General features: G+C 39.8%; 1 protein-coding gene across 4 annotated transcripts in view; it reads right to left on the bottom strand.

Moving 5' to 3' along the window:
- ABCB5 (ATP binding cassette subfamily B member 5) overlaps positions 1–26,388 on the bottom strand; it is a 61,723-nt gene that overhangs the window by 12,589 nt on the left and 22,746 nt on the right. For all 4 annotated transcript variants that reach the window (XM_069960480.1, XM_069960478.1, XM_069960477.1 and 1 more), the window contains exons 2-20: positions 23,494–23,615; positions 21,770–21,824; positions 20,229–20,379; positions 19,123–19,165; positions 18,085–18,276; positions 17,662–17,833; positions 15,112–15,236; positions 14,865–15,039; positions 11,659–11,772; positions 10,099–10,209; positions 9,207–9,332; positions 8,890–9,093; positions 8,536–8,706; positions 6,459–6,620; positions 6,056–6,211; positions 4,333–4,476; positions 2,712–2,816; positions 961–1,038; positions 651–734 (exon numbers count right to left, since the gene is read on the bottom strand). In XM_069960480.1, the coding sequence (XP_069816581.1) occupies positions 651–734; positions 961–1,038; positions 2,712–2,816; positions 4,333–4,476; positions 6,056–6,211; positions 6,459–6,620; positions 8,536–8,706; positions 8,890–9,093; positions 9,207–9,332; positions 10,099–10,209; positions 11,659–11,772; positions 14,865–15,039; positions 15,112–15,236; positions 17,662–17,833; positions 18,085–18,276; positions 19,123–19,165; positions 20,229–20,379; positions 21,770–21,824; positions 23,494–23,531 (2,406 nt within the window). In that variant the 5' untranslated portion in view covers positions 23,532–23,615. The remainder of the gene's footprint in view (positions 1–650; positions 735–960; positions 1,039–2,711; positions 2,817–4,332; positions 4,477–6,055; positions 6,212–6,458; positions 6,621–8,535; positions 8,707–8,889; positions 9,094–9,206; positions 9,333–10,098; positions 10,210–11,658; positions 11,773–14,864; positions 15,040–15,111; positions 15,237–17,661; positions 17,834–18,084; positions 18,277–19,122; positions 19,166–20,228; positions 20,380–21,769; positions 21,825–23,493; positions 23,616–26,388) is intronic.

Here is a 26,388-nt window from a genome sequence, read left to right as displayed (position 1 = left end):
TGAAGGCTATGGGGAATTGGCCATATGTGCTTACCACTGTGGAGAAAAAGTCTAAGGGTAAATTCACACGGGCGGATCCGCAGCGGATTTTACGCTGCAAATTTGCAGCGAAATCTGCTGCGGATCCTATGGCAATGACTTTCAATGAGGATACTTACTCGCAGCGGGATTTACATCCTGCTGCTAGTATGTATGTGACAGCACCATAAACCCCCGTCTGCCGGAGCATACTTTACCTATTCCCCGCTCCGGCTTGCTTCGGCGGCTCCTGTGTCTTCACGTCCCGTTCAGCCAATCAGTGGCTGTGGCGCGGCAGTGCACTGATTGGCTGAATGGGACATGAAGACGAAGGAGCCGTCGAAGCAAGCCGGAGCGGGTAAAAGGTAAAGTATGCTCTGGCAGGCGGGGGTTAATGGGGCTGTCACATACATATTAGCAGCAGGATGTAAATCCCGCTGCGAGTATGTATCCTCATTGAAAGTCATTGCCATAGTATCTGCAGCGGATTTCGCTGCAAATTCGCAGCGTAAAATCCACTGCGGATCTGCCCGTGTGAATTTACCCTAAAACAATATACTAGGTACAGTGTAAAAAGTATTTATTGCATTACAAAGGCTAAGTAAATCAAATGTTGACTGGACTCTACATACAGTTTGGATCTGAGAAGCCTCAGTAGATAGTCTTGTTGTTAAAGCGCCAGTGTTATTATTCTTGTCATCAAACCAGGATATTTCCTAGTAAATAAAAAAAGAAAATTCACAATGTTCTAACTCATAGACACAGAGATACAGAATTTCCATGCTAATGCCACAGCATCTTTTCAGGCTAAAGAGCGGCCGTTATTTTATCATGGCGGCCGTAAATAATGATCACCATCATTATTAAAGGCCATCATTATAAGAAAACGGCAGTTTTCTCTGCATAAAAAAAGACATTGTGTGAACATAGCCTAAAACTAACCTGACGTAACATTGCTTTGAATGCCATATGCCTTAAACGCATGGTCAGAACCTCTCCTGATCTTCCAAACATAAAACCCTGAAAAGTAGAAGAAATGCATTAATCAGAAGACTATTTAAAACCAATGATGACAACAGCCATCTAAAAATGAAAAGAATAAAGGTAGAAAAATAAGCACAATAAACTAAAGAAAAAAGTCTGGACAAATATTATGGAGCTATATAAAGACCACTGGCGTAGCTACCATGGAGGCAGGCAATGCAGTTGCTATGGGGCCCCGGGGATGCACAGGTAAGATAAGAGCGGTCCTGGGTCCTTCTGCTTAACCCCATATGTACTGCAGTGTGTAAGTAACCCAAAGTTTACTTACATGTTGCAACACAAAAAAGGGTTAAAAAGCAGAAGACAAGGAGATCTATGCTTCACTGGTGTACACTGATAACCCTTGACCTCTGTTCTGGCTGCAAATTCCAAGGTCAGCAGTGAAGCAGAGAGATCCTTGCCTTCTGCTTTTTAACCCTTTTTTTGTGTTGCAGCATGTAAGTGAACTTTGGGTCACTTACACACTGCAGTACATAAGGAGTTAAGCAAAAGGTAGTCCGCTCCTGCACCTATGTATTTAACCATAAGGGCTCCTAATGGGCCCTTATAGTTAAATACAGTGGACTGACAGAGCAGGAAGCCATTGGCTCTCTGCTCTGCCAGTCACTTTGGCCACAAGAGATGTAATTTTTTGGCCACATCACCAAGCAAAAGATTATATATATATATATATATATATATATATATAGATGTAGCCAGGCTTACCATGAGTAGTAGCCAGGGTTAACTTGATGTGTTAAGTCAATTAGAAAGTTGAGTAAAGGGCCTATTACATGGGTCGTTTAGAGGAGCAAACGAGCGCTCTCAGCGCTCGTTTGCTCCTCGTTCCCCGCTCGCTGCCGCCGCTCTTCGGCACGGCTGCAGCGAGCGGGTGAGTGCGGGAGGGGGCTGCACGGGTGATTGCTAATCGTCTGGGCAGCCCATAGGATATAGCAGCGTCTGCTGCCGATGCTCCTATTCAACGGAGCGACGGCAGCAGATCGCTGCTATATCAGTCGCTTGTTTTTCAACATGTTGAAAAACAAGCGACTGCAACGATCAGCCGACATGAACGATGTCGGCTGATCGTTGCACTCTATTCCACGGGACGATTATCATCCGTAGCGGCCGATATCGGCCGAATACGGCCGATAATCGTTCCGTGGAATAGGGCCTTTAAAAGCGTTACTGTGATCAAGTTAACCCTGGCTGCAACTCATGTTAAGCCCGGCTACATCTGTATATATATATATATATATATATATGCACTGCTTTGTGTTGTGTGTGGGGAAGGGGGGGTCCCATACAGTTTTGTATTATGGGGAGTTATGAATCCTAGCTATGCCCCTGATAAAGACATCAGAATAGAAATGACTAGTTTAATAGAAATAATGTACCTCTTTAGAAATAATATAAATGCTGTTGAAATGGCCATACAATCTCCTCTCCCCATCTTTAGTCTATCACTTTAATTGCATTCCACATTATGAACAGTAACTATGATCCCACAATGATGAGAGACAGACAGTCTGCCACGCTCTGAACGGCTGGAGGGCACATCATTGACTTGGCAGCAATGTACTCAACACTCACCGCTTCAAAGTAATGACAGTAAAACTGGGTTTATAGACAAGATTTTACTAATAGGACTAAAAGAAACATCAACTTACCTGTAAGAAGTATGTAAAAAAGGACACGACACCAATAATGACAAACATTATGCAATATAAGTCAGATTCACGTTTTATTTTATCCGGATCATCATATCCAAAAATCTGGTAAAATAAGGAAAAAATATTTATTTCTGGGAAATTAGAAAGCAGAGAACTGGTGGCATTCATGTGGAAGTGGCTGCCTAAAATTTTTTAAACATTTTAAAGTACCTGTCATGCTGACCCGATGCCAGTTCAGCGGTAAGTCACTCAATGAGACCTGAAGTTCGGGTCTCGTTGGATACCAACACTCAATGTTTTGGTATTCAAAGAGATCGAAACTTCCAATTTAAGGCTATATTCACATAAAGTTTTTTTTTTCTCTCAAAATGATGTCCGTCTGGTAGTGAGAGGACGGTGAAAACAAAATGTGTGAACAACTAAAAATAACGTTTATTGTTTGCAAAATAACATCTGCAAAAATAATTATCATGAACATTAATCAACGTCCGTTATTTAATACACTGGAATGGCATTCCATTGACTTCGATAAGAATTCAGTAATAAGGGATGTATTTTTTTTTTTTTTTTTAAAGAGGGCGCCTATTATCTTTTTTTTTGTAAATATAGCTTTAAGCTGGGTTCACACTACCTTTTTTGCAATCTGTTTTTATCTTCCATTTTTGCAAAAAACTAATGAAAAACGGATAAAAAAAAACAGATGCGTTCGTGTGCATCTGTTTTGATCAGTTTTTCTATTGACTTTCATTCTTAAAAAAAATGGATCAAAATGAATCCTTTTTTTTATGGACACAAAAATGAGATAGACTACGTTTTTGTATCCATTAAAAAAATTGGGTCTGTTTTGATCCTTTTTTTAATAACAGAAGTAAATTGAAAAACGGATGAAAACGGATGCAAACAAATGCATCGGTTTTACATCTGTTTTTTTGCTAAAAACGGATTAAATAAACATATTACAAAAGCGTAGTGTGAACCCAGCCTAAAAGAGCAACTTGCTGGCCAGTTGATAGGAACTCTTGCTCTAAGATAATATGGTTGGTATCTAGGGATCAGCGAACCGGGTTCGGGTTCGAGTTGATCCGAACCCGAACGATCAGCATTTGATTAGCGGCGGCTGCTGAACTTGGATAAAGCCCTAAGGCTATGTGGAAATTATGGATATAGTCATTGGCTGTATCCATGTTTTCCAGACAACCTTAGAGCTTTATCCAAGTTCAGCAGCCACCGCTAATCAAATGCTGATCGTTCGGGTTCGGATCAACTCGAACCCGAACCCGGTTCGCTGATCCCTAGATACCAACCATATTATCTTAGAGCAAGTTCGGGTTTGGATGGACTCGAGCATGCTCCAGGTTCGCTCATCTTTATTGATATCTTTTCTTGTCCATGGGCCTAATGTAAGAAAACTAGTACAGCCCTCTCATCCTCTATGTAGATTCAGGAACAACTCCTTCGTCAGGACACAGGGGGATTTACTCTGGAATGTATAGGAGCACTTATATGTATTGGTTCAGGATTGTTATCTAAAGGGAATTTGTCTTATAAGTAGTGCTATCAGTGTTTACCAACGGGAAATGTGTTTAGTCATAGTACTTTGATCTTCTAATTAACTTACAGCAATAATTTTGGCAAAAAAGATGCAGAATGCTGGATGGCTTCCCCCATTAATTAATGATGCCAGAGTCCCAACCATAATGTAAGGCCATTCCGACTGGTTAAGCTGCAAAAGTTTTAGGAAAGGCACATTGGGAAGACTGTCCTGAAAAAAAAGAAAATAAAGCAGAGACACATAATTATGATAATGAGGAACAAATGAATGAGAAAAGGTTTAAAGAAATATGTTTCTACAGAAAATAATAGAGGGAGCAAAGAAGGGGGCTGGGGGTCTAGATAGAAGAGAGCATTTATTTAATGTGGCTACAAAGAGGCGCGGGGGGGGGGGGGGAGATGAGAAGAATAAACTACAGAATTATACTCTGTAATTTATGTTTTGGAGTGCCCTATGTGGGTAGAACTACTCAGACTTTAAGAAAGGTTAATTCAATAAAGATTAAATATTCAGTAAGGAACAGTTCACCAAAAGGGAGTTTTGAAGTTTGTTAGTTTGTAGATTAGTAGAGGTGAGCGTACCACGAGTATGCTGGGTTTCGTCCAAACCTGAGCCTGTGGCATTGATTACCAGTGGCTAAAGAACTTGGATGCAGCCCTATCATTGCTTTGAAAACACGGATACAGCCAATGGCCTGTGGCTGGATGTATGTTTTCCAGGCAGCAATAGGACTGCATCTAACTTCTTCAGCCACCAATAATTAAATGCCACAGGCTCAAGGTTTGTTCATCTCTATAGATTAGGAAAGGATGCAGAGAGAGTCCAATAACTTAAAGTGTCACTGTCATTATAACTTTCAAAATCTAAATCAACAGTAGATGTGATATAAAGCAAGTTTGCAATTTACATTCATTATTTTTGTTGTTATCTTGCTGTAAAACAAGGCTGAACTTACCAGAAATCCAGGTCCAGTCTCCTGAAGGCAGATTTTTTGACTTAAGCTGGTAGAAAAAAACAGACTAAACACAGGAATTCAGGCCAGTACAGAGAGTCATGGCTCAATGTGTCCATCAATCACATGACTGCCTTCTCTGTGAGTCTTTTCTGACTCTTTGAGAAAAAGAAAAGTCAGAAAACAGGAAGTGCCATGTTTTCCATGATAACAAAACAAAGAATGTATATTGCAAACTTCATATCACATCTACTGTGAACGGCCGGTCTCTGCAAAGATCATTCCACCCGGTACTTTCTGGCCGCAGTGTTCTGATGCGGGCGCATCACCGCGCGCCCACATCACCACGTGCCCGCATCAGAACTCTCCTTAGGACACAATAAAGCAAGCTGCCGGAGCGGCTCGCTTCATTATGTGAACTGACAGGGTTTCCTACGGCCGCAATTCACTGAATTGCGGCCGCAGAAAACTGACATGTCAGTTCTTTGCGGCGCCGCACGGGATCCTGGCCGGAGTGTATACTATGTGTATACGCTCCGGCCGGGATCCCATAGAAAATAAGGCAATGTCTCACAGCATGCAAAGTACGGCCGTTGTTGCTCTTCTGCTCTCCAGGGCTCTACTTCCTTCCTCTCTCCGTGGTGATAACTTCCACAGATGAGCGAGGGTGGCAGCATGTTGTGGGAAATAACAAATACCTGTCCGATGTTACAGATGTCCCAGCAACATTTGGACATTGTGTATGTGCAGGTGCTTTCACAGGCATGCAATGCCCGCAACATGCTCCCACCCCCAACAGATTGCAGAAAGGGTAGGATAAACTCTATAAGGAATTACCTCTTCCTCATTCTCAGCTTCATCATCTTCATCTTTCTTGCCCTCTTTTATGTTATTCTTTAGAGGCGAGTTAGGACACTTTATTGACATTGGCTTACTGGGTATTCCATTTGCTGATTCTTTTTTCTCATTATTATCTTCTGTTCCTTGTATAAACTGCAAAATATTAGCATACAGTGTCACACCCATATCCCACCCCATTAAAAAAAATTTCATCTTTGACACATGCTGAAAATAACATCTACATTTTGGTGCATTGAACCCTTGTTTCTTTTCCACCTAGGACATTCTGTAGGCAGAAGAGTGTGTGGCACAGATAAATAATTTTGTTCATCTGTTAACAAATCTTTCCTTTTTCATCTGCCCCGCTACTGTATCAAATATAATTTCATTCTCCCTCTACCTGTGCTGTAGCAAGTGTATAGTATATTCCTTTTAACTCCATTAATTCCGAGTGAGAACCTTGCTCAGTCACAATGCCATTTTGCAAGACGACAATTAGATCTGCTGTCCATACTGTGCTTAGACGATGGGCTATGACAATTGTTGTACGTCCTTTACTGGCCTAAAAATAACAAAATTAATATTAATAGAGCCACAGATTGTTTGCTTGTTAATGTATATTATAGATAATACTGGTTCTGCAGCTATACTGTAGAATGTACTACTCTGCATGTGCTGAGGGTATTATTGGCTTTGTAAAACCTTAATAACATTCGCATGGTTGCCTATTAATATATCTAAATATAATGAACGCAGTAGGCATTTATATATCATTTACATTGGTGTGAAGAAATTTACATTCATTGAATTATAACAAGAAAATTAAGTTTGCTTTTTTTAAATTAATCTTTATTTAAAGTGAATGCACCAGTAGGTACATCACTTTAGGTTTTTTACATGAATAGACCGGTGCAGGGATGCATGGTCTTGTTTTGAACCGCCACCCAGTTCCTGTGTGCGGCGTCAGTCTATTTCTGAGCACCGCCCCGCCACGAAGCACTAGAGGCGGGCCCGCCGGCCCCAGTGTAACGATCTCCCCTCCTCTATGTGACATGGCTCTGGTCTATTCCTGAGCATCGGCCCAGCACAAAGCACTGAACCCAGTGTAATGATCTGCCCTCCTCTATGTGACACGGCTTCATTGATTCTAATAGAGCCGCATCACAGAGGGGAGGGGATTGTCACACTGCGGGCCGGCGGGCCCGCCTCCAGTGCTTCGTGAGGTACATTCAGTTCAAACGGTTAAAAATCCTTTTATAAAAAACCTTCACATTCCATTTACAAAATAATTTTATAAGGGAAATTAAATGTGATTGTTTAATCATGTTAGCTAATAAATGAAAAAAATATAATTACTAAAATAGTAAACAATCTTTTTAAACAAAAGTCATAAAACATTAACATTAGGTATCTCCTTATTGGCTAAAACTCACAACAGGTATCATTGTGCAAATAACAGACATTATTTCAACAATAATGGATATTTTTTTTGCAATGACAGACATTGTTCTGAAAGACGTCCATCATTTTTACATAGTGTGAATCTAGCCTAAACCTGTAACTTCACAAGTTTACCACAGAAAAAATTTACAAAAGCATTAAAAAAAAAAAAAAAAAGCAATAAGGAAAATATTTAAAAAAATAATTTGTTTAATTTTTTTGGCTGTTTGACGGCCGTTTTTTTTTACAGCTGTCATTTTGCGACCAAATAGCAGCCGTTATTTCAAAACAACAACCATTATTTGAAAATAAAGTTTTGTTATTTGGCTGCATAATGTGGCTGTCCAAAAAAATGGCTGCCAAACAATCAAACAAAGACATTGTGTGGTCATGGCCTCAGACTATATTCACACACTGTAAAATAAAGGTAAAATATGGGAATAATTTTAAGGTAAAAATACTGCATATTTTCAATATAAGGCTATGTACACATTGTTGAAATGACAATAATTTTTATTGGACGCACAGCATTTAACGGCAAATAACGGACCTTATTTGGATACAAAATGATGGCCATCCTAAAAGATAACACTCCCACTGTTAAAAAAAGAGTGTGTGAACATAGCCTAATAATGTGCTCCACTGAAGTCGATTGAAAATTGGCACACACACACACACACACACACACACACACACACACACAAAGAATAGAATAACATCAAAATGACTGTTGTATTTAGCATTTATTTTACTGTGTGTGAACCTAGCCTAATGGAAATTAATGGCCGAATGAAGTTTGTAGGAATTGACTCCTGTATAAGGCGTACAGATCAGCCAACTATTAAAACTCTTGTCTGTTGGATGCTGGTATAGCTTGTGCAGGTCGAAAAATTGCCATTTGCTATCTGTACATTGGCCATGTAAATGGAGGATATGCTGCTGACAATGATGACAGTAGGGGCCACATATTAGCCGAGTTGGGTAAAGGACACTTCCAGATATTCTGGGTCTTTCAGACATGCATCTATTCTACTCACCTTATCTAGAGCTGCTTGCACAACTGATTCACTCTCAGTATCCAAAGCGGAGGTGGCCTCGTCCAGTAGAAGTATCTTAGGATTTCTCACCAAGGCTCTGGCTATTGCTATTCTTTGTTTTTGGCCACCACTTAGCTGTGCGCCTCTTTCTCCAACAAGAGTTTCAAATTTCTGGAATAGAAATAATGGGCCAAACACTGACCCTTGTGATCATATACTTTTACACAGAACAAAATTATAATATGTTCCATTAAACAATTCTCTTGTCTTCGGACAGATACAGTACATACCCAGTGCTACAGACTGCAGACTTGGATATTATAAGGCTAAGGCCTTGGTGGGCTTTATGCTTACCTCGGGCAGTGCCATAATGAAGTCATAGGCATTGGCTTCTTTAGCGGCTGCTTCAATATCTTCATCGGTCACATAGTCTCTTCCGTATTCAATATTCTTTTTAATAGATGTTGCAAACAGGATGGGCTCCTGGCTGACCACACCGATTAATTCTCTGTAATGTCTGACATTCATGGATCTTATATCATGACCATCAACCATTATCTACAACAGCATATCAGACAATGGAAGAATTAGTCCAACTATATTAAGAAACTAGTCTGTTCACTTTTTAAAATCTGATTTTTTTGGGTGGGAGGACAGCAAAAAACAATTACCAATCCCTCTTGTGGGTCATACATTCTCTGTAAGAGCTGCACTGTGGTGCTTTTACCGCATCCACTTTGTCCAACCAGGGCCACGGTCTGTCCAGATTTAACTTTTATGTTCAGTCCGTTTAAAACCTTAAAAACAAATGACATCATTATATAATAATCAAATTTTTGGGGGGATATTTACAATTTATTGTGACTTTATTGGAAACAAAAAAACCTTCCCCAGATAATATTATTTTTCCATAATGATATTAAAGGGGTACTCCGAGCATTTACCTCCCTGGCTCCAACTGTTCAGCTGCTTCTGGGTGCTGGAGCTGTGATGTTGCATGCCCACCCATCCGCGGCTGACTTAGTCGCCAATTGGCTGGGCTACTTTGGATCTAAATAACCAAGTACTTTTTTATTGTCGTATTTCAATAGTCTTACTTTTTCTTTATTGACTTATTTAGTTGTTGGGAGCTATTTTTTTTGTCAAGTAAATCACTTTGGGATTAGTATAATGTCTTGTTTTTTTGTTTTTTTTGTTATGTTTTAAGTTAATGAGGTTCATCGGGTGGAATCAATAACCTGGTATGATTATGAATACCATATTTTACTTTTGCACCATAAAAATACCAAAAAGTATAAAAAATATTCCACCAAACCCTAAGGCTCATAATGTTTTGATTTTTCTATCGAAGGAACTTAACAAGCGCTAGTTTCTTATGGGGCTTGTTTTTTTGTTTTACTGTGTTTACCATGCAGTATAAATTACAGTTATCTACTATTGCACACACAAAAACTAAAAAAGAAAAGATCTTGTATTGCACCAAAATTTTATTGTTTATTAAAAAATTTTAATTTTATGGAAAAAATTTTTAGCAAACTTAAAAAAAAATGTAATTGCTCTTACCTGCACATTTGGTCGAGATGGATAACAAAAATGAATATTTTTCAATTCCACATCTCCCTTCATAATATCAGGTCTGTAACCGTCTAAGGAAAAGCTGTCAATAGCAGATGTCTGAAAACAATTTATAAAGATTTTATTTTTGTTTGAGGGTATGGAGTTTATCAAAGTAATAGTAGAGGTGCACGAAGAGCGAAGTTCAGGCAGATGTTATTAGCAAATAATTGTGGTTGACACAAGGTGGTGATGATTGATGAGATGGTGGGAATCAAGGAGACTGCTACCAAATTGTCTCCTTCTCATGAAAGGTGCCGGTCTGAACACTCAGACTAAGGGCCCTATTCCACCGGACGATTATCGTTCAGATTATCGTTAAATCGTTCGAATCTAAACGATAATCGTTCGGTTGAAATGCAGTAACGATTAACGACCGAACGAGAAATCGTTGATCGCTTTATAAGACCTGGACCTATTTTTATCGTTGCTCGTTCGCAAAACGTTCGCAAATCGTTCGCATTGAATAAGACATCGTTCGGTCGTTCGCAATAGATACGAACGCAATAGCGAAGAAAGACGGAAGAAGAAACGATCGCAATTACGATCATAAGTAACGATTATCGTTCCATGGAAATGAGTGAACGTTTTCAGGTCTTTCGCAATAGCGGTCGTTTGAGATCGTTAATCGTTAACGATTATGCTAACGATAATCGTCCGGTGGAATAGGGCCCTAAGACTGATCAAAGCATTTGACATGTCTCTATGACATGTCAAAAGTTTTTTAATAATGACATGTACACTTTATGCTATGTTCACACAGTGTGTAAACAATGGCCGTTGTTTGCTGTGTCAAACAACGGTCACTGTTTGACATGTTCCTGGGGCCGATATCACCATATAGGCAACAGCAACGCCATTTTATTTTAGTTGGATTGTGGTCACATTTGGGTGTGCCTGCAATCCGATTAACCATTAAAGTCCAAGCAATTTACGGCCGTCAGAACAGCCATACATTGTGTGGACAGAGTGGGAACAGCAGCTGTTGTTTCTGCACTAGTGCATGTCAATTATTAGTGTGGCTGTAGGGGAACAACGGACGTTGTTCAATACAGTGTAGGAAACACGGCTGTTGTTTCCCATAGAGTTCAATGCAGTGCAGTATTTTAAGGCAAGAACGGCAGTTGCTCTAATCGCCAACAACGTCCGTTCATGTCTCAGAAAATACACTGTGTGAATATAGCATATAAGAAAGGCTGCATAGACCCCTCTCAAAGGCGGTAACTGAAAGTACCCTGTATTCTATACCTTTTTAGCATGTGATTTTTTTATATGTTATATTCACTATGCACCTTAAAAACAGTACTATGCATCAATAAGATTCTATACAAAACTTTCCTCATGCTTCACTGTGTCATATATAATATCCGGGTCAGTATGTCAAACCAAAACCAGAGGTGGATCTAGAACACAGAGAAAAGCTATAATGGAAAGATTTGCACCTTTTCCCGTGTTTTGGACCCATTCCATTTGAACCCGACTGAAGTTTTATGCACACTTTGGATTTACCTGGTCAATGACTTGAAATATACCATAGGCTGCACCTCTCGCAATAGAAAATGCTTCGAAATGAGAAAATGCTTGTCCAAGGCAATAGCTGCTGATCACCACACTGAAGAAGATCTGTCAGAGAAGATAGATTTTGGCTATAATAGTAAAAATTTCAGCTATTAGTGCATGTTATTTTGTAAGGTGTGCCGGGGGCACCAAATGTGATATGGGTGTGATGTTATGTAACTCATTCCTTTGCAGCTCTAAAACAGTGTACAGCCTAGGTGATCCTGAATGGGAATAATTTTAGTGCTTTGCTGCCATCTCTTGTCCAAATTTAAAAGCTATTGGGGGAGATTTATGAAAGGGTGTAAATATACACCTGTTGTAAACAGCAGCCAATCACAGCTCAGCTTTTATTCTACCAGACCTGAAAGCTGAGCTGTGATTGGCTGCTGTAGGCAATTTACACCAGGTGTATATTTACACCCTTTCATAAATCTCCCCCATTGTGTACAGTGCAGTTGTTTAAAGTCGTTATAACTCGCTATAAGTCATTATAAGTCTAAATCACGAGTAGATGTGATATAAAGCAAATTTGCAATTTGCTTTTTTTTTTTATAGTTATCATAGAAAACACGGCACTTCCTGTTTCCTGACATTTTTTCTCAAAAAACAGGAAACAGTCAGAAAAGTCATGTTTTTCCCAGGCCATCTGAACGCTCACAAAGGGAAGACAGTCATGTGATTGATGGATGCATTGAGCCGTGACTCTCTGTACTGGCCAGGACTTCATGTGTTTAGTCCGTTTTTTTCCAACCAGCACAAGTCAGAAAATCTGCCTTCTGAAGAATGGACCTGAATTTCTGGTAAGTATAGCTTTGTTTTTCAGCATGATAACAACAACAACAACAAGTAATGAATGTATATTGTAAACTTGCTTTATATAACATCTATTGTTGATTTAGATTTTGAAAGTTATAATGACAGTAACAGTGTGAAGGACCTGTGATCATGTGACTAGATTAGTAGCTCCCTAGGAAAAGTCCATTGAATTTAACACAAAGAACGGTTAAAAGAACAGTAAAATCAATGTACGGTGTGTAAACTACTTAAAATGTTTGCGCTATAAATAAGCATGAAAATTATTGCCATGAATATTATGAACATGTTTGCGCGATTAAATGGCAGAAATGTTATTTTGATGGCCTCCATGCACGACGGCTGTTATTAATACACTAGGTACACTATGCTGTGATTCCTATGACTTCAATGCATTCCATTGACTTCAATTATAAACTGGCAATATTTAAAAAAAAAAAGAGGAAGCCTTTTTATTGATTTTTTTATTTTTTACTTAGTGTGAACATAGCCTATAACTGTATTATTTACAGGATGTGTACAGTCTAGCAGAGTCTAGTGAGCTTCGGAAGCGAAGCCTCTTCATGAACACTGGCAGCCACATCCTCACCTTAGGAAAGTCTTCTGTAATGTCCACAGTCTGCCAAACCTGTCTTACTGCTTGGAGAGAACACATGCTGACTACTACTTCTGTCAGGCAAGTAACAGTGGTAGTACAGGCAGGACATACTATGCAGTGCAAGGGCCCTATTCCATGGGCCGATCAACTATGTAAACTGGGCCTATTCCATGGCCCGATGATCGTTTAGCAAGGGCTGCAGGGACATCATTACTGATGTCCTTGCAGCCCTTGCAGCACACATTACCTAGCAGGGCTTCTCCTCCGCTTCGTCTTCCTCCCCGGGTCGCGCGGAGCACCATCATCACTGGCCGCGGTGGTCCCGGCCTGTGATTGGCTGAGCGGTCTGACAGCTCAGCCAGGCCGCACCAAAGCTGCTGCTGCGCCGCGGGACCCGGGGAGGAGGACGAAGCGGAGGAGAAGCCCTGCTAGGTAATGTATGCTGCTTCTCAAATCGTCGGTTGCCCACCGCTATTCCACGCAGCGATGGGCGGTGGAGACTTTTAAAAGCAATCTGATACATATATATCCCCGTGTAACATACTAAGATAGAGGTTAATATATGAGACATTATCACAATTGCTCTATCCATGCAGATTTATTTCTGCTGACACCTCTTTTTAAATTGTACTTTTTAATTACTGTAGTCATTTTTTTAACTTTACTCCAATGAAATTTGATGTGTATTTGGTACCTATTTATACATAATAAAAATCATTTTTATTTCTTATGAACTAAGCCCAGTGTTCGTTTGTATAAAATGTTTTCTGTTATTGTACATTTACCTACCACATCTCCTGGAAGTTTGTTCCAAGCATCTACTACTCTTTCATTACAGTAATATTTGTTCACGTTGTTTCTCATATTTTCCCAACTAACCTCTGCCCCTTTTTTAATATTTTTTTTTTAATAAAAACACTTCCCTCCTGAACTTTATTTAGTCCTCCACCATTTTTGTAGTCCGTCTTTGGACCCGTTCTATTTTATCAGTATCTTTTTGTAGGTGAGGTCTCCAGAGCTGGACACAGTATTCTAGATGTGGTCTCACTAGAGCTCTATCCAGCGGGATCACAATCTCCCTCTTCCTACTGGTTATACCTCTAGCTATACAGCCCAGCATACCATTAGCTTTCCCCACAACCTGGTTGCACCGGTGACTCATTTTAAAGCTGTCAGAAATAACTCCCCTTAAATCCTTCTCTTCTGAAGTGTTTGTCGACACAGAACTGACGATATGATACTCAGATAGAGGATTCCTTCTCCACAAGTACATTATTTTACATTTGAAAACATTGTGTACCATGCATTACTCTTGGAGTCTGACCAAAGCTTCATAATGCCAAAAGGCCATTTATATACATAGGGCACTGGAGGGACACTGAGCATTCCTCTGCCATCATCCTCTCCAGCAGCCACTGCCCGCACAGCTCTGGGAGTCGGGTCGTGACATCACCATTTTATCCAGGAAGTGAAGCTTTGATGCAGTAGTAAGTGCAGGGAAAAAAGCACTTTATAAGCATTTCCCGTAATAAGTGTATATTGGGGATTTGTATAACTTTTAGGGGACAATACAATACTTTTATAAAAGTTTTGCTGAACTTCTCCTTTAAAGGTTATCCATAATAAAAGTCACTAAGACACTGTTAATACTTATTAGAATGCAATTTGCAATGTTAATTTCCATGTGAATATATCTGTATAACAGGGATCATGAACAAAAAAAAATTCCTTTAAAAACACTTACCACCAGGGCATCTCCAACAGTATATCCCTGATCTCCCAAAATTAGAATTGTACCATACCAAAATCCCAGCCCGTATGAAGCATAAACAAATAGATACACAAAGCCAAGGGCTAGCTGGGATGCAATGGCTTTCTTGATACCAAGTTTTTTGGCCTCTCCCAAATTATTTGTGTATCTAAAAATAAAAATAATGACATGAAGTTAGACGTGTATTAGATTTGTGTCTATCAGAAAACTAAGAAAACACCTCTTTATTTCTTTCTCTTGTCCTCCAAAAGCCACTACTGTCCGAATCGAAGAGAGAACTTCCTCTGCCACGGCTCCGGCTTTAGCATAGGCTGAAAGCTCTTTGCTTGTCAAGGACACCATCATCTATTTACAGAGTATAAAGAATCGTGTTTTTAGTGTTATAGAACATTAAGATGTTGCACAGGTTGTGAAGGAATTTTAACAAAGACAATGATAGATTTGTGTCATGGGGCGACGGATTTTGTGAAGGATTTTGTTCAATCTTTTAACAACCCAGAAAATTTTCATTTTTGGGTGTTTCTTTTTTCCTCCATGCTTTCTAATATCCTTAAATAACTCTGGTACTTTATACATTTATGTAGCTTTCCCTATATAAAACATAAAAAACATCTTATTCTTACTTAAGAGCCCAATGATTAACCCAGACGCCGTAGGAGGACACCGGGGAAGTGTGGTGAGGTAAGTATCAGATCTTATACTATTTATGTAGTGCTAGTGACAGGCTCCCGACCCCCCGCTAGAGCACCTTATACGTACTTGATCGCGCGCTCCTGAGATGAGTCCAACTCTCATAGAGAATGACGGAGCGTCGGTCATTCTCTATGAGAGTTGGACTCATCTCAGGAGCGTGCGCACCGGGCTTCGGGCGTTGAAATCTCCGTCACCTGACCGTGTCAAGAAGCGGGACCCGGCACGATCAGGTACGTATAAGTTGCTCTATTGGGGGGTCAGGAGCCTGTCACCCCGGCAGGGGGGGTGACAGGTACTCTTTAATGTTTTTATTTTTCTATCTGGAGAGCCATGTAAAATTTGATTTTAGTGGGAACAACTATATTGTACTTTTTAACAACACCCTTCACTTTATGATAAAATATACAGTGAAACAAAAAAAATTGGAGAGTTGGGGAGGTGATGCACACTACAATTTTGCTAATTGGGATAGGGTATTCAATTTTGAGCCATGTTCACACATGGCAATAACATCGGCTGTTCTTTGATCCGGCCGTGTCAAACAACCACTAATGTCTGAGATGTTCACCCAATATTGTAGTTTCGGGCGGATGAACATCAATTTATTTGAATCAGAATGCGGGCAAAATCGGGTGTGCCCACGCTCCAATTTGCCATAGACCACAGTGTAAAGTATGGCTGGGAGCTGTAGTTTAGACTGTGAGCACAGGCTATCTTATACAGCCGCTGTTCACTGAATAGCGGCCGCACAAAATAGACCTGTCAATTATTATGTGTGGCCGCAGAAAACACTGGCTGTAGTGTATACACTATGGCTGTTATTTAATACACTGTAATTTATTTGCACACTGTCAATAAACAATGGCCGTTGTTGCAACCTACAATAGTGGCCTTTGTTTATTGTAAAAATACAGTGTGTGAACATAGCCTTAGGCTATGTTTACACAACGTAATATTTTTTAAAAGAACAGCTGTTGGTTTCCATTAAACAATGGCCATTCTTTTCATACTACAATGAAATGCAATGTTCAATACATTGTGGGAAAACAACGGTTTGACCGAGTGTATTTTACGGTGTGTATTTTATTAAAGGAACGGCTGTTCTCATTTACGGCGTGGAAAAAGTATTGTTATCTGTTTACTTCAGGCCATTTTCTGATCACTATAACATTTTTATTTTTCCACCTATGGGACTGTGTGGAGTCTCATTTTGGCGTAGCTGTAGCTTGCTGTTGCTTTTTTTATTTTGAAGTGGGAATTTCTGGGATGTGAAAAAAAATAACCAAACAACAACTTTTTGGTATTTATGCCATTCACCTTGTAAAGCAATTCTACCAACATTTAAACATTTTCGTATAAAAAATGAGAAAAGGGGAGGGGATGAATTTCTGTTATTGGGATTTTTTTTTTTACTTTTAGTTCCCCTAGAGGACTTTTATAAGCAATCATTCAATTGCTCGTACAAACCAATGCAATACAATCTGCAATTTATTGTTATAGCCTGTAAAAAAGATTTATCATTGTCACAGAGGCTTTGTAAAGGCCTTAGGCTGCCATCTAAACAGTTATATAGTCGGCATTGCAGGCTGCCCTGTGCCACCTATTGTCAGTGACTTACAGCCACCTGGGATGAAGCTGGCTGATCCCCTCAAGAGGTTAATGTAGTTAAAGGAGTTTTTGCACAAGTATGGAACATCTACAGACAGGTGTTTGGCAAGTGAGGGTCCTCCTGACCCCAGCTGGAGACATAGGCCCAGATTTATCAAAGGGTGCAAAATTTAGACTGATGCAAAGTGCCGACAGCAACCAATCACAGCTTAGCTTTCAGCTCTGGTAAAATGAGGGAGGAGCTGTGATTGGTTGCTGTGGGCAGTTTGCACTAGTGTAAATTTTACACCCTTTGATAAATCTCCCCCATAGAGTTTTTGTGAAGCAATGAATACACATGACTGCACTTTCTCCATTCTGGTCTATGGGAGTTATAGAGACAGCTGGCAAGTATCAAGTAACGGCAAATGTTAAAGATGTTGTTGAGTACTTACTATTATTATTTACTATGGTAAAATGTGCTATTTACCTTAGAACAAAATGCCGATGACAATGCCATTAGTGGACTTGTAGACATGTATACTAATGTAAGCTGCCACCCTTTTGCCAATGAGATTACTAATCCAGTTATACAAGTTGCAGAATTTTGCAAAAGGTGACCGACTTTGTCTCCAATCCCATCGTTAATTTTATTGACGTCTCTAGAAATTAAAAGCAAATAATATATATTAAATAACGCAACAATACTACAACATGAAAAGATGTAGAGGGTGATTTATCAAACTGGAGTAAAGGTGAACTGTCTTAGTTGCCCCTAGCAACCAATCAGATTCCACTTTTAATTCTTCACAGATTCTTTGAAAAATGAAAGATGGAATCTGATTAGTTGCTAGGGGCAACTAAGACAATTCTACTTTACTCCAGTTTGATAAATCTCCTCTGTAGTACTTACTCTGTGAGACGGCTGTTCAGTTCTCCAGATTTAGTGACATCAAACCAACTCATGTCTTTGGATAACACCGAATGGAAAAATGTTTTCCGCATTCTACGCGTTTGTCTTGCAGCAGCTAAAACCCAAAATGAAACTTGTGCGTATCCACAAACTAAAACAACTGCTCCTATAGCAGCATAGTAATAGGAAAACCTATGGGGAAAGTAGTTGTAGATGAATACTATGGTGAAGCTACAATAATATATATAGAGTTGTGGACAAATCTGCATATCCACAACATACACAGACATGCTTAACAGGGTTACCCAAGCTTAGAAAAGCATGGCTGCTTTCTTCCATAAAAAGCACCTCTCTTGTCCTCAGTTTGGGTGTAGGTTTTTCAGCTCAGTTCCATTGAAGTGAATAGAGCTAAATTGTAATACCACACGCAACCTGAGGACAGGGGTTGTGCTGTTTGCCAAAAAGTAGCTGCGTTTTTTTCTAATCCTGGAAAACCCCTTTAAATTGCACAACACAGGTCAATTTCCATGTGGATTTTGTGTTTCTTAAAATCTCATCCACATTGCTGCTACTGTAAATGTGTCTATCAGTGTATATACCACATGGGGTCATACCCTTACTGCAAATGATAATGATTGCTTCTAAAAGACAAAATACGCTAATAACCTCTAAAGTGGTTGTCTGGGGAAATACATTAATTTACATATGACCGGGGGGTGTGGGAAAAAAAAGTACTCACCTACCCTGATCCCCTGCAACAGCTGTTCTAATGCCTCCCAGTCACCACTTTCCCATGTGTTATGCAAGTAACATAATAATCTGAAATACTCTACTATAAATGGTGAAAAATACCCAGGTACTGAATTTAAGCCGACCACACAGACAGACAAATTGGGATCTAGTTAGGATCTGATCTAATGTATATGAGGACAGACAAAAAGGCACCTGAGGTCTGCTGTCAGAGGAAAAAGGTTTAGTTATGTTGTGTCTTATGTGTTTAGCATTAGCAGATAAACATACACAGATCATATAACTTACGTTGTCATCTGTTCTTCTAATGGTTTGAACTGTTTACAATGAGCTGTCAACACAAAAACATAACAAATACATATTAGAACCTTTGACTTGGAACATATGATCAGGGTTAACATTGAAGTTAAGCATTAAAGGGGTTGTCCCCACACAACTGGTGCTCAACTTCTGGGGAGCATGCCAACACAACACTGCTTTCACAGGGGAGGCTGTGGCTTATAGTGCATTTGCATGGTCACTGCCATGTAAAAAAATTCCCTCCAAGTGATATGTGGTTACTAACCTATTTGTAATTCATTTAATTTGCCACAATATTACTTCTTAGACCAGAAAAATGGCTCTAAAGTCTTGACCACTAGGTGTCTCCTTTCCAGGCAATTTGCTGTTCACTGCTTATTGTTAGGGGACATTTGTCTTTAGTAACAGCTAGAATGGTATGGAACACGGAAACTGGGGTTGTGGTTTAGCATGGCAAATAATCATGAGGAAAACAGAGATCATGAGGAAGTCAGGGCTGTGTGCCAGCAACCTGAGTCAGCCTGCCTTCTTAACATGATCCACAATGTTCCTGAAAGGTAAATCAAGACTTTGTTCTCAACTATGACCATGCATAAAGTTTTGGGGAGCTGTCCCTTATGTACAAACCAGTGTAGCTGAAGTGTGCCCCCCCCCCCATTTAGTGTCTCAGCAGAAGCAAAGAAGCAACAGATCAGTGCTAAATGTAACACCTTCCTTGTTGTGCTGCTGTTTCTTTAATTTGGAAAAAAAAAAAACACTTTTAAACGATAGGTCTCATAATATTTGAATGTATCTAAAGCGATACATTTCTTTCTTCTATTTTTAGAGGTATTCTGTACAGATCATAAGCCATAGCGAGATGTATGGTCGTTCCTGGGAGATACAGAGAGCCCCAGACTGAAAGAGTTCTATTTATTTTTAACTATGGAAATAGTTATTTTGAACCTTTCTTTCTATCTTATTTTTATTGTGTTTTTTTAAATAAAATAATAAAGATAAGTAATTTAAAAAAATAATAATAAACAATACATTTCTTTAAATCCTTTTCTTTTTATAATTTTTTTTTTTTTTTTTGCTAACTTCAGTATGCTTACATGAGTTTAGTGTTGATGAGTTGTGACACAACATACTGTCAGTCATTTCACCAAAGACAATGTGCATTATAGGAAGGCAGATCCCATTGCAGACTGCACCAAGAGACCCAACAATCATGTAGAAGATATCCAGCCCATCCGCATAGCGAAACTAAAAAAAAAAATCAGATTCAAAGGATAATAAGATACTAAGTTTAGTGCATAACAACTGTATAGGCTCTACGTTTAGTGGTATCACTAATGTATTATTATGTTATGCAATCAAACTAGCATAGTTAGTGCCTACATGTGCCCAATTGTTGAAGTGGTATTCCAGGAAAAATTCACTTTTCCCCTATCCACAGGATAGGGGAAAAATAGCGATCCGACCTCTGTACCCTGTATTGGGCCCCACTGGCTCTCTTATAAATAGAGCCGTGGGTACAGTACATGACCCACAGCTTTATTCATTCCTATAGAGCTGATGGAAAGAGCTGAGTGCATCGCTTCCAGTGTACTTGGCTCTGTTCGTTGCTCTATTTATAGCAGAGCTGACGGAGCCGAAACGGAATTCGGCAGGGGGGTACAGAGATCCTACTTTTCTCCTATTCTGCGGATAGGGGAAAAGTTAATTTTTTATACCCCTTTAATCCCATGGGTTTATTCCACTTTATTTATTGTGTAGAATCCTTACATTTGGATCCAATAACTGGCTGCCTTGTGTACGCATAAATTGTTTACATTTCTCATGGAAAAGTGTTATGACCCAGTTTGCAAATAGAAGGCTAAAATGGTCAATGAAGAATAGACCCTACCTAGCTGTGATCCTGAATATACCATTATAAAAGGTATAAGAGGATACTGGAAATATGTCCTGCATGCACAATCATAATAATAAACCATCAGTGGTGTAGCTACCATAGAGGCAAGGTAGGCAGTTGCTATGGGGCCTGTGCAGGAGGGGGGCCCAGGGGAGAAGATAAGAGCGTGTGTCCTTCTGCTTAACCCCTCATGTACTGCAGTGTGTAAGTGACCCAACGTTTACTTACATGCTGCAACACAAAAAAGGGTTAACAAGCAGAAGACAGAGATCTCTGCTTCACTGCACTGATAACCTCTGACCTCTGTTCTTCAGCTGGCAATCAAGTGGGAAAGGAAAATGTGTAGAGGTCAGGGGTTATCAGTGCACCAGCAGTAAATCATATATTTATATATATATATATATATATATATATATACATACAAACACATATATATATATATATATATATATATATTATATATAATATATATATATATATATATATATATATATATATATGCTCAGTGCTTTGTGTCGTGCGTAGGGGAGGGGGGCCCCCTTAAAAATTTTTGCTATGGGGCCCTGTGAATCCTAGCTATGCCCCTGACCACTGTGTATATAAAACAATTGGGGATTGAGTCTCAGGGTTATTTGTTATAGTAGGAAGGGACACCTGACTCTTATTTGTTGTTTTTAACCCACACAGCTGCAACTCACATGTATAGTTCACATGTATTCCATAAAACAATGCTATACTTACAATTTCAATAGGGCTAACAGCCTTTACTTTTTCTTTCTTTCCTTCTTTTTCTTTCCTTTAAACAAAAGCAATACAAGTGAAAAAAAAGCTGATGTCATGAGCTGTGCCTGATATTACAGTGATTAACTTGATAGAATGTTGGAAAATTGATGTGACTGAATGGCATTGACATTATTATGGCATTATTTTGCAGTCGGGGCTTACATTTGTATATGCATTAGGCTGGCACACCCTCTCTGTCCTTCCTCCCCACCCTCCTCATCATTAAGAATGATCCAGGAACAATTACTGCTGTTTGAGCTTTGCACAGGTGTATTAACGATCCAGCCCATGTTCATTATACACACAGCTGACGAATAGGAGGCAATCGGCCTGGATCATTCCTAATAATGAGGAGGGTGGGGAGGAAGGACAGAGAGGGTGTGCCAGCCTAATGCATATACAAATGTAAGCCCCAGCCGTTAGACACAGCGCTGCCGGGGCTGTATCACCTGCCGACCCCAGGACAGATCTTGGATTAAAAGCAGCTATCCGAAGGTACAAGTGGTTTGGGGGTCAGATTGTGGGTACAGAGTCGCTTTAATCTGTTATGTTAGCTTTGAAATGACAACAGAAACTATAAACAAGTCTTATAAAAATAAGTATTTTGTAGGATGGGTTCAGAATTATATACTCTAGATAAAAATGCACATTACATCATGTTCTCTCTGTGTTTGAGTGGGTTTCCTCCAGGTACTCCGGTTTCCTCCCACACCCAAAACATACAGAATATATAGATTGTGAGCCCTAATGGGGACAGGAATCAACATTGACAAAACTATTTAAGGCGCTGCGGAATCAGTTGGCGCTATACAAATAAAAGCATTAAAGGCATTATAATTTAATTATGTTATATATTATAAACTAAGTACAATTAAAGGGGTACTCCAGCGAAAATCTTTTTGTTTCAAATCAACTGGTTTCAGAAAGTTAGATAGCTTTGGAATTTACTTCTATTTAAAAATCTCAAGGTCCAGTACCTTGAGATTGAGAAAAACCCCTTTAAAGTGACTCACAATCTGACCCCCCAAACCACTTGTACCTTCGGATAGCTGCTTTTAATCCAAGATCTGTCCTGGGGTCCGTTCGGCAGGTGATGCAGTTATTGTCCTAAAAAACAACTTTCAAACTTGAAGCCCGTGCCAAACGGCAGTATCTGTGCCCTAACTTTGCACCACCCCTCCGTCCCTTCTCCCCACCCTCTTCATCATTAGGAATGCCACTGGAACATTTTCTCCATGCTGAACATTACACAGCTGCTTAATGATCCAGCCCATGTGCCGGGCTGACACAGGTGAGGAATAGGAAGCAATCTGCCTGGAGCATTCAGCATTCATAATAATGAAGAATGAAGAGGGTGGGGAGGAGGGACGGAGGGGTGGTGCAAAGTTAGGGCACAGATACTGCCGTTTGGCACGGGCTGCAAGTTTAAAAGTTTTTTTTAGGACAATAACTGCATCACCTGCCGAACGGACCGCAGGACAGATCTTGGAGTAAAAGCAGCAATCCGAAGGGACAAGTGTTTGGGGGGGGGGGGGGGGACAGATTGTGGGTACAGATTCGCTTTAAGTCTTAAATTGTTTATCCTATAATATATAACCATTTTTTAGATGATGAGCTCATATGTTGATTTTTTATTTTAAACACCATAGTAGATTCAGAAAGTATAAATCTATAACACATACATATTTTCTTTCTGACTTTCATCCAGTAAAGATTCCATTGTAGGGTGGACGTTGTTGATGTCTGTCTCCCCTTCTTTGACATTGTTCCTTTTCTTGCTTCTCTTGGACAACCATGAAAACCACTGCAGAATAGAAAATAACTGATATGGCGCATAATAAAAACATGGGGAAGAATTTATCAAACATGGTGTAAAGTGAAACTCTCAGTTGCCCCTAGCAACCAATCAGATTCCACCTTTCATTTTCCAAAGAGTCTGTGAGGAAGGAAAGGTGGAATCTGATTGGTTGCTAGGGGCAACTGAGCCAGTTTCACTTTACACCATGTTTGATAAATCCCCCCCAATATGAAAATCCTTATTTCATCAACCACAATACCGGTCACCGGTAAAATATATACCACGTAGATCATGGCTATGGACTTCGAGACAACGTTTTGGCCCTTGCCAGGCCTTTATTATGGTGGCTGATCCATGGCTATAGATGAAATGGAGGGCTGTGTCATCTGTATGGCTAAGAGAGGAAAAGGAAGGAGTAATCTGTCGCAGTATCTCCATCTACCATGCTGAGATTATCTAAATATTGTCTAATTATAAAAGATCAATGCAGAAATCAATAATTCACAAACACACACAAACACATATCCCTGCTGCTGTTCCTGTTTTGTTACAACCTGCAATGAACTCTGGTCTAACTATTTAAAAGGGTACTCCGGAGAAAACAGTTTTCAGATTAACTGATGTCATAGAGTTATACAGATTTGTAAATTACTTCAATGAAAAAAAAAACAAAAAACTCAAGTCTTCCAGTACTTATCATCTGCTATGTGCTCTGCAGGAAGTGGTGTATCGTCCAGGCACTGTGCTCTCTGCTGCCACCTCTGTCCATGTCACGAACTGTCAGGAGCAGGAGCAAATCTCCATTGAAAACTTCTTAGATCCCTAAATCCCTCATAGAATAAATTGGCTATTCATGAGTCACACTCTCTTAAAATTTGGTTTCCCCCCCTGCACTTATAGAAGCAATTTTCTCACTTTACTCCCATCCCCGGGCTAAAATTAGAATCAATGGCACCCCCTTTTTTAATTACAAATGGAACCCATCAGGGCTGCCCTCTTCCCCCCTCTTTATTTATCTTAGTGATGAAAACACTAATACAAACAATTCGCTCGGATCCTCGGGTCACAGGGTTAACAATAGGATCTTTTGAACATATCACTGCTGCTTTTGCAGAGGACCTTTTCTTTCTCTCTGACCCGAAAATCTCCTTCCCTGCGCTTTTAGATATTTTTCATAAATTTAGCAGTGTTTCTGATTTCAAAGATAACTACACAAAATCCGAATCCCTGAATATTTCTGCACCTACTAATATTATCCCTCATCTAAAATCTTCTTACCCCTTTCTATGGCCTTACCAGGGAATTAAATATCTAGGAATAAAAATCCCTCCAAACCCTTCATCTCTCTTTCAAGTAAATGTCCCCCCACTCCTAAAAAAGGCAAAATCACACTTTTCCTCATTCCGCTTGCCATTCATGTCTTGGGTAGGAAGAAAAAACTATTTAAAATCCTATATCCTTCCCCAATTTCTTTACCTAATACAATGCATCCCTATACAAATTCCTACATTTTTCTTTTGCTCCGTACGCCAAGAATTCCTTTGGCAGGGCAAAAAAACGTGCATCTCATATGCACAATTATCACTTCAGAAATCCCAAGGAGGATTTGCCCTTCCCGACCTCAGAGCTTATTATGAAGCTTCACATCTCGCACCATGGCTTGCCCTGACTAGAAACTTACCTGAATCCTATCCACCCCACATTGACCTTGAACTCTCTCTACTAAGCCATATTTAGGGAATTTCAGTTGTGGCACCCTGATCCTACCCCCAAAACAAGAGAGGTGTTGCCACCTACATTACGAGCCACTCTCCTTGTCTTTCAATCCCTTCAGCTAAAAGACCCTGAATTTTCCCTGCCATCCCCATTACCCCTTTACATCTACTTCAAGTAGTGTTAGGATCTAGGCCCAAAGAAGTACCCCCGTTGTGGCTACGCCTTCGGAAAAAGCGATTCAAAGATTTGCTTAAACAACAATCCTCACACAATCTTGTTTCCTTATTGCCTCCTAATGATTCCGAAGCCCAACAAATAATTCATATCTGTAACACATACAGTAAATCAATATCACCCCCTAGGCCACACAACTGGTTAGAAACACTAGCACTTTTTCCAGCCCCCCCCCCCCCCCCCCTAAAAGGGCCATCTCCAAACTTTATCACCACCTTACGTCCAGGAATAATGAAAGTAAACCACGCAGTATTTTAGCCTGGGAGAAGGAGCTCCAAATAGTCTTCTCAGAAGAAAAGTTGAAATTTATGGCGACTCACTCTCCACATGTGTAGGTGTACAAGAGGCCTCCTACAAGTTGTTTGCTAGGTGGTATAGTACCCCAGCCTTCTTGTTTGATCATGGACTCACACCCAATGACACATGTTGGAGATGCGGTAGAGAAAGAGGTTCGTTGTCCCACATTTGGTGGTTTTGTAGTGCCATTCGCCCTTTCTGGAAACAAGTGTCCTTCTGGATCTCCAAACTACCCAATTCAAATTCCCCACTTTCCCCGGAATATGTACTCTTATGGGCACCAACCCCCTCTCTCTGTCCGAATAAACGTTCTCTTATTACCCACTTGGTGACTGTATTCAAAATGCTTATCCCACTCCATTGGAGGCCTACCGACCCCCCATCAATATCTCATTGGACTGAAAGGGTGGAGAATACCCGGAGGCTGAAGGAAATTATTAGTTGGTAGAACTTCTCACATGATGCCTACTTAAAGGTTTGGAATCCTTGGATATTTTTTAAATATACAATACATATCTGTATATGGATATTT

The sequence above is a fragment of the Dendropsophus ebraccatus genome, chromosome 2 (assembly GCF_027789765.1).
Source record: "Dendropsophus ebraccatus isolate aDenEbr1 chromosome 2, aDenEbr1.pat, whole genome shotgun sequence".
In the NCBI taxonomy this organism is placed as follows: Eukaryota; Metazoa; Chordata; class Amphibia; order Anura; family Hylidae; genus Dendropsophus; species Dendropsophus ebraccatus.
The sequence above is the reverse complement of the archived record's forward strand: the minus strand, read 5'-3'. Positions and strand labels throughout refer to the sequence as shown.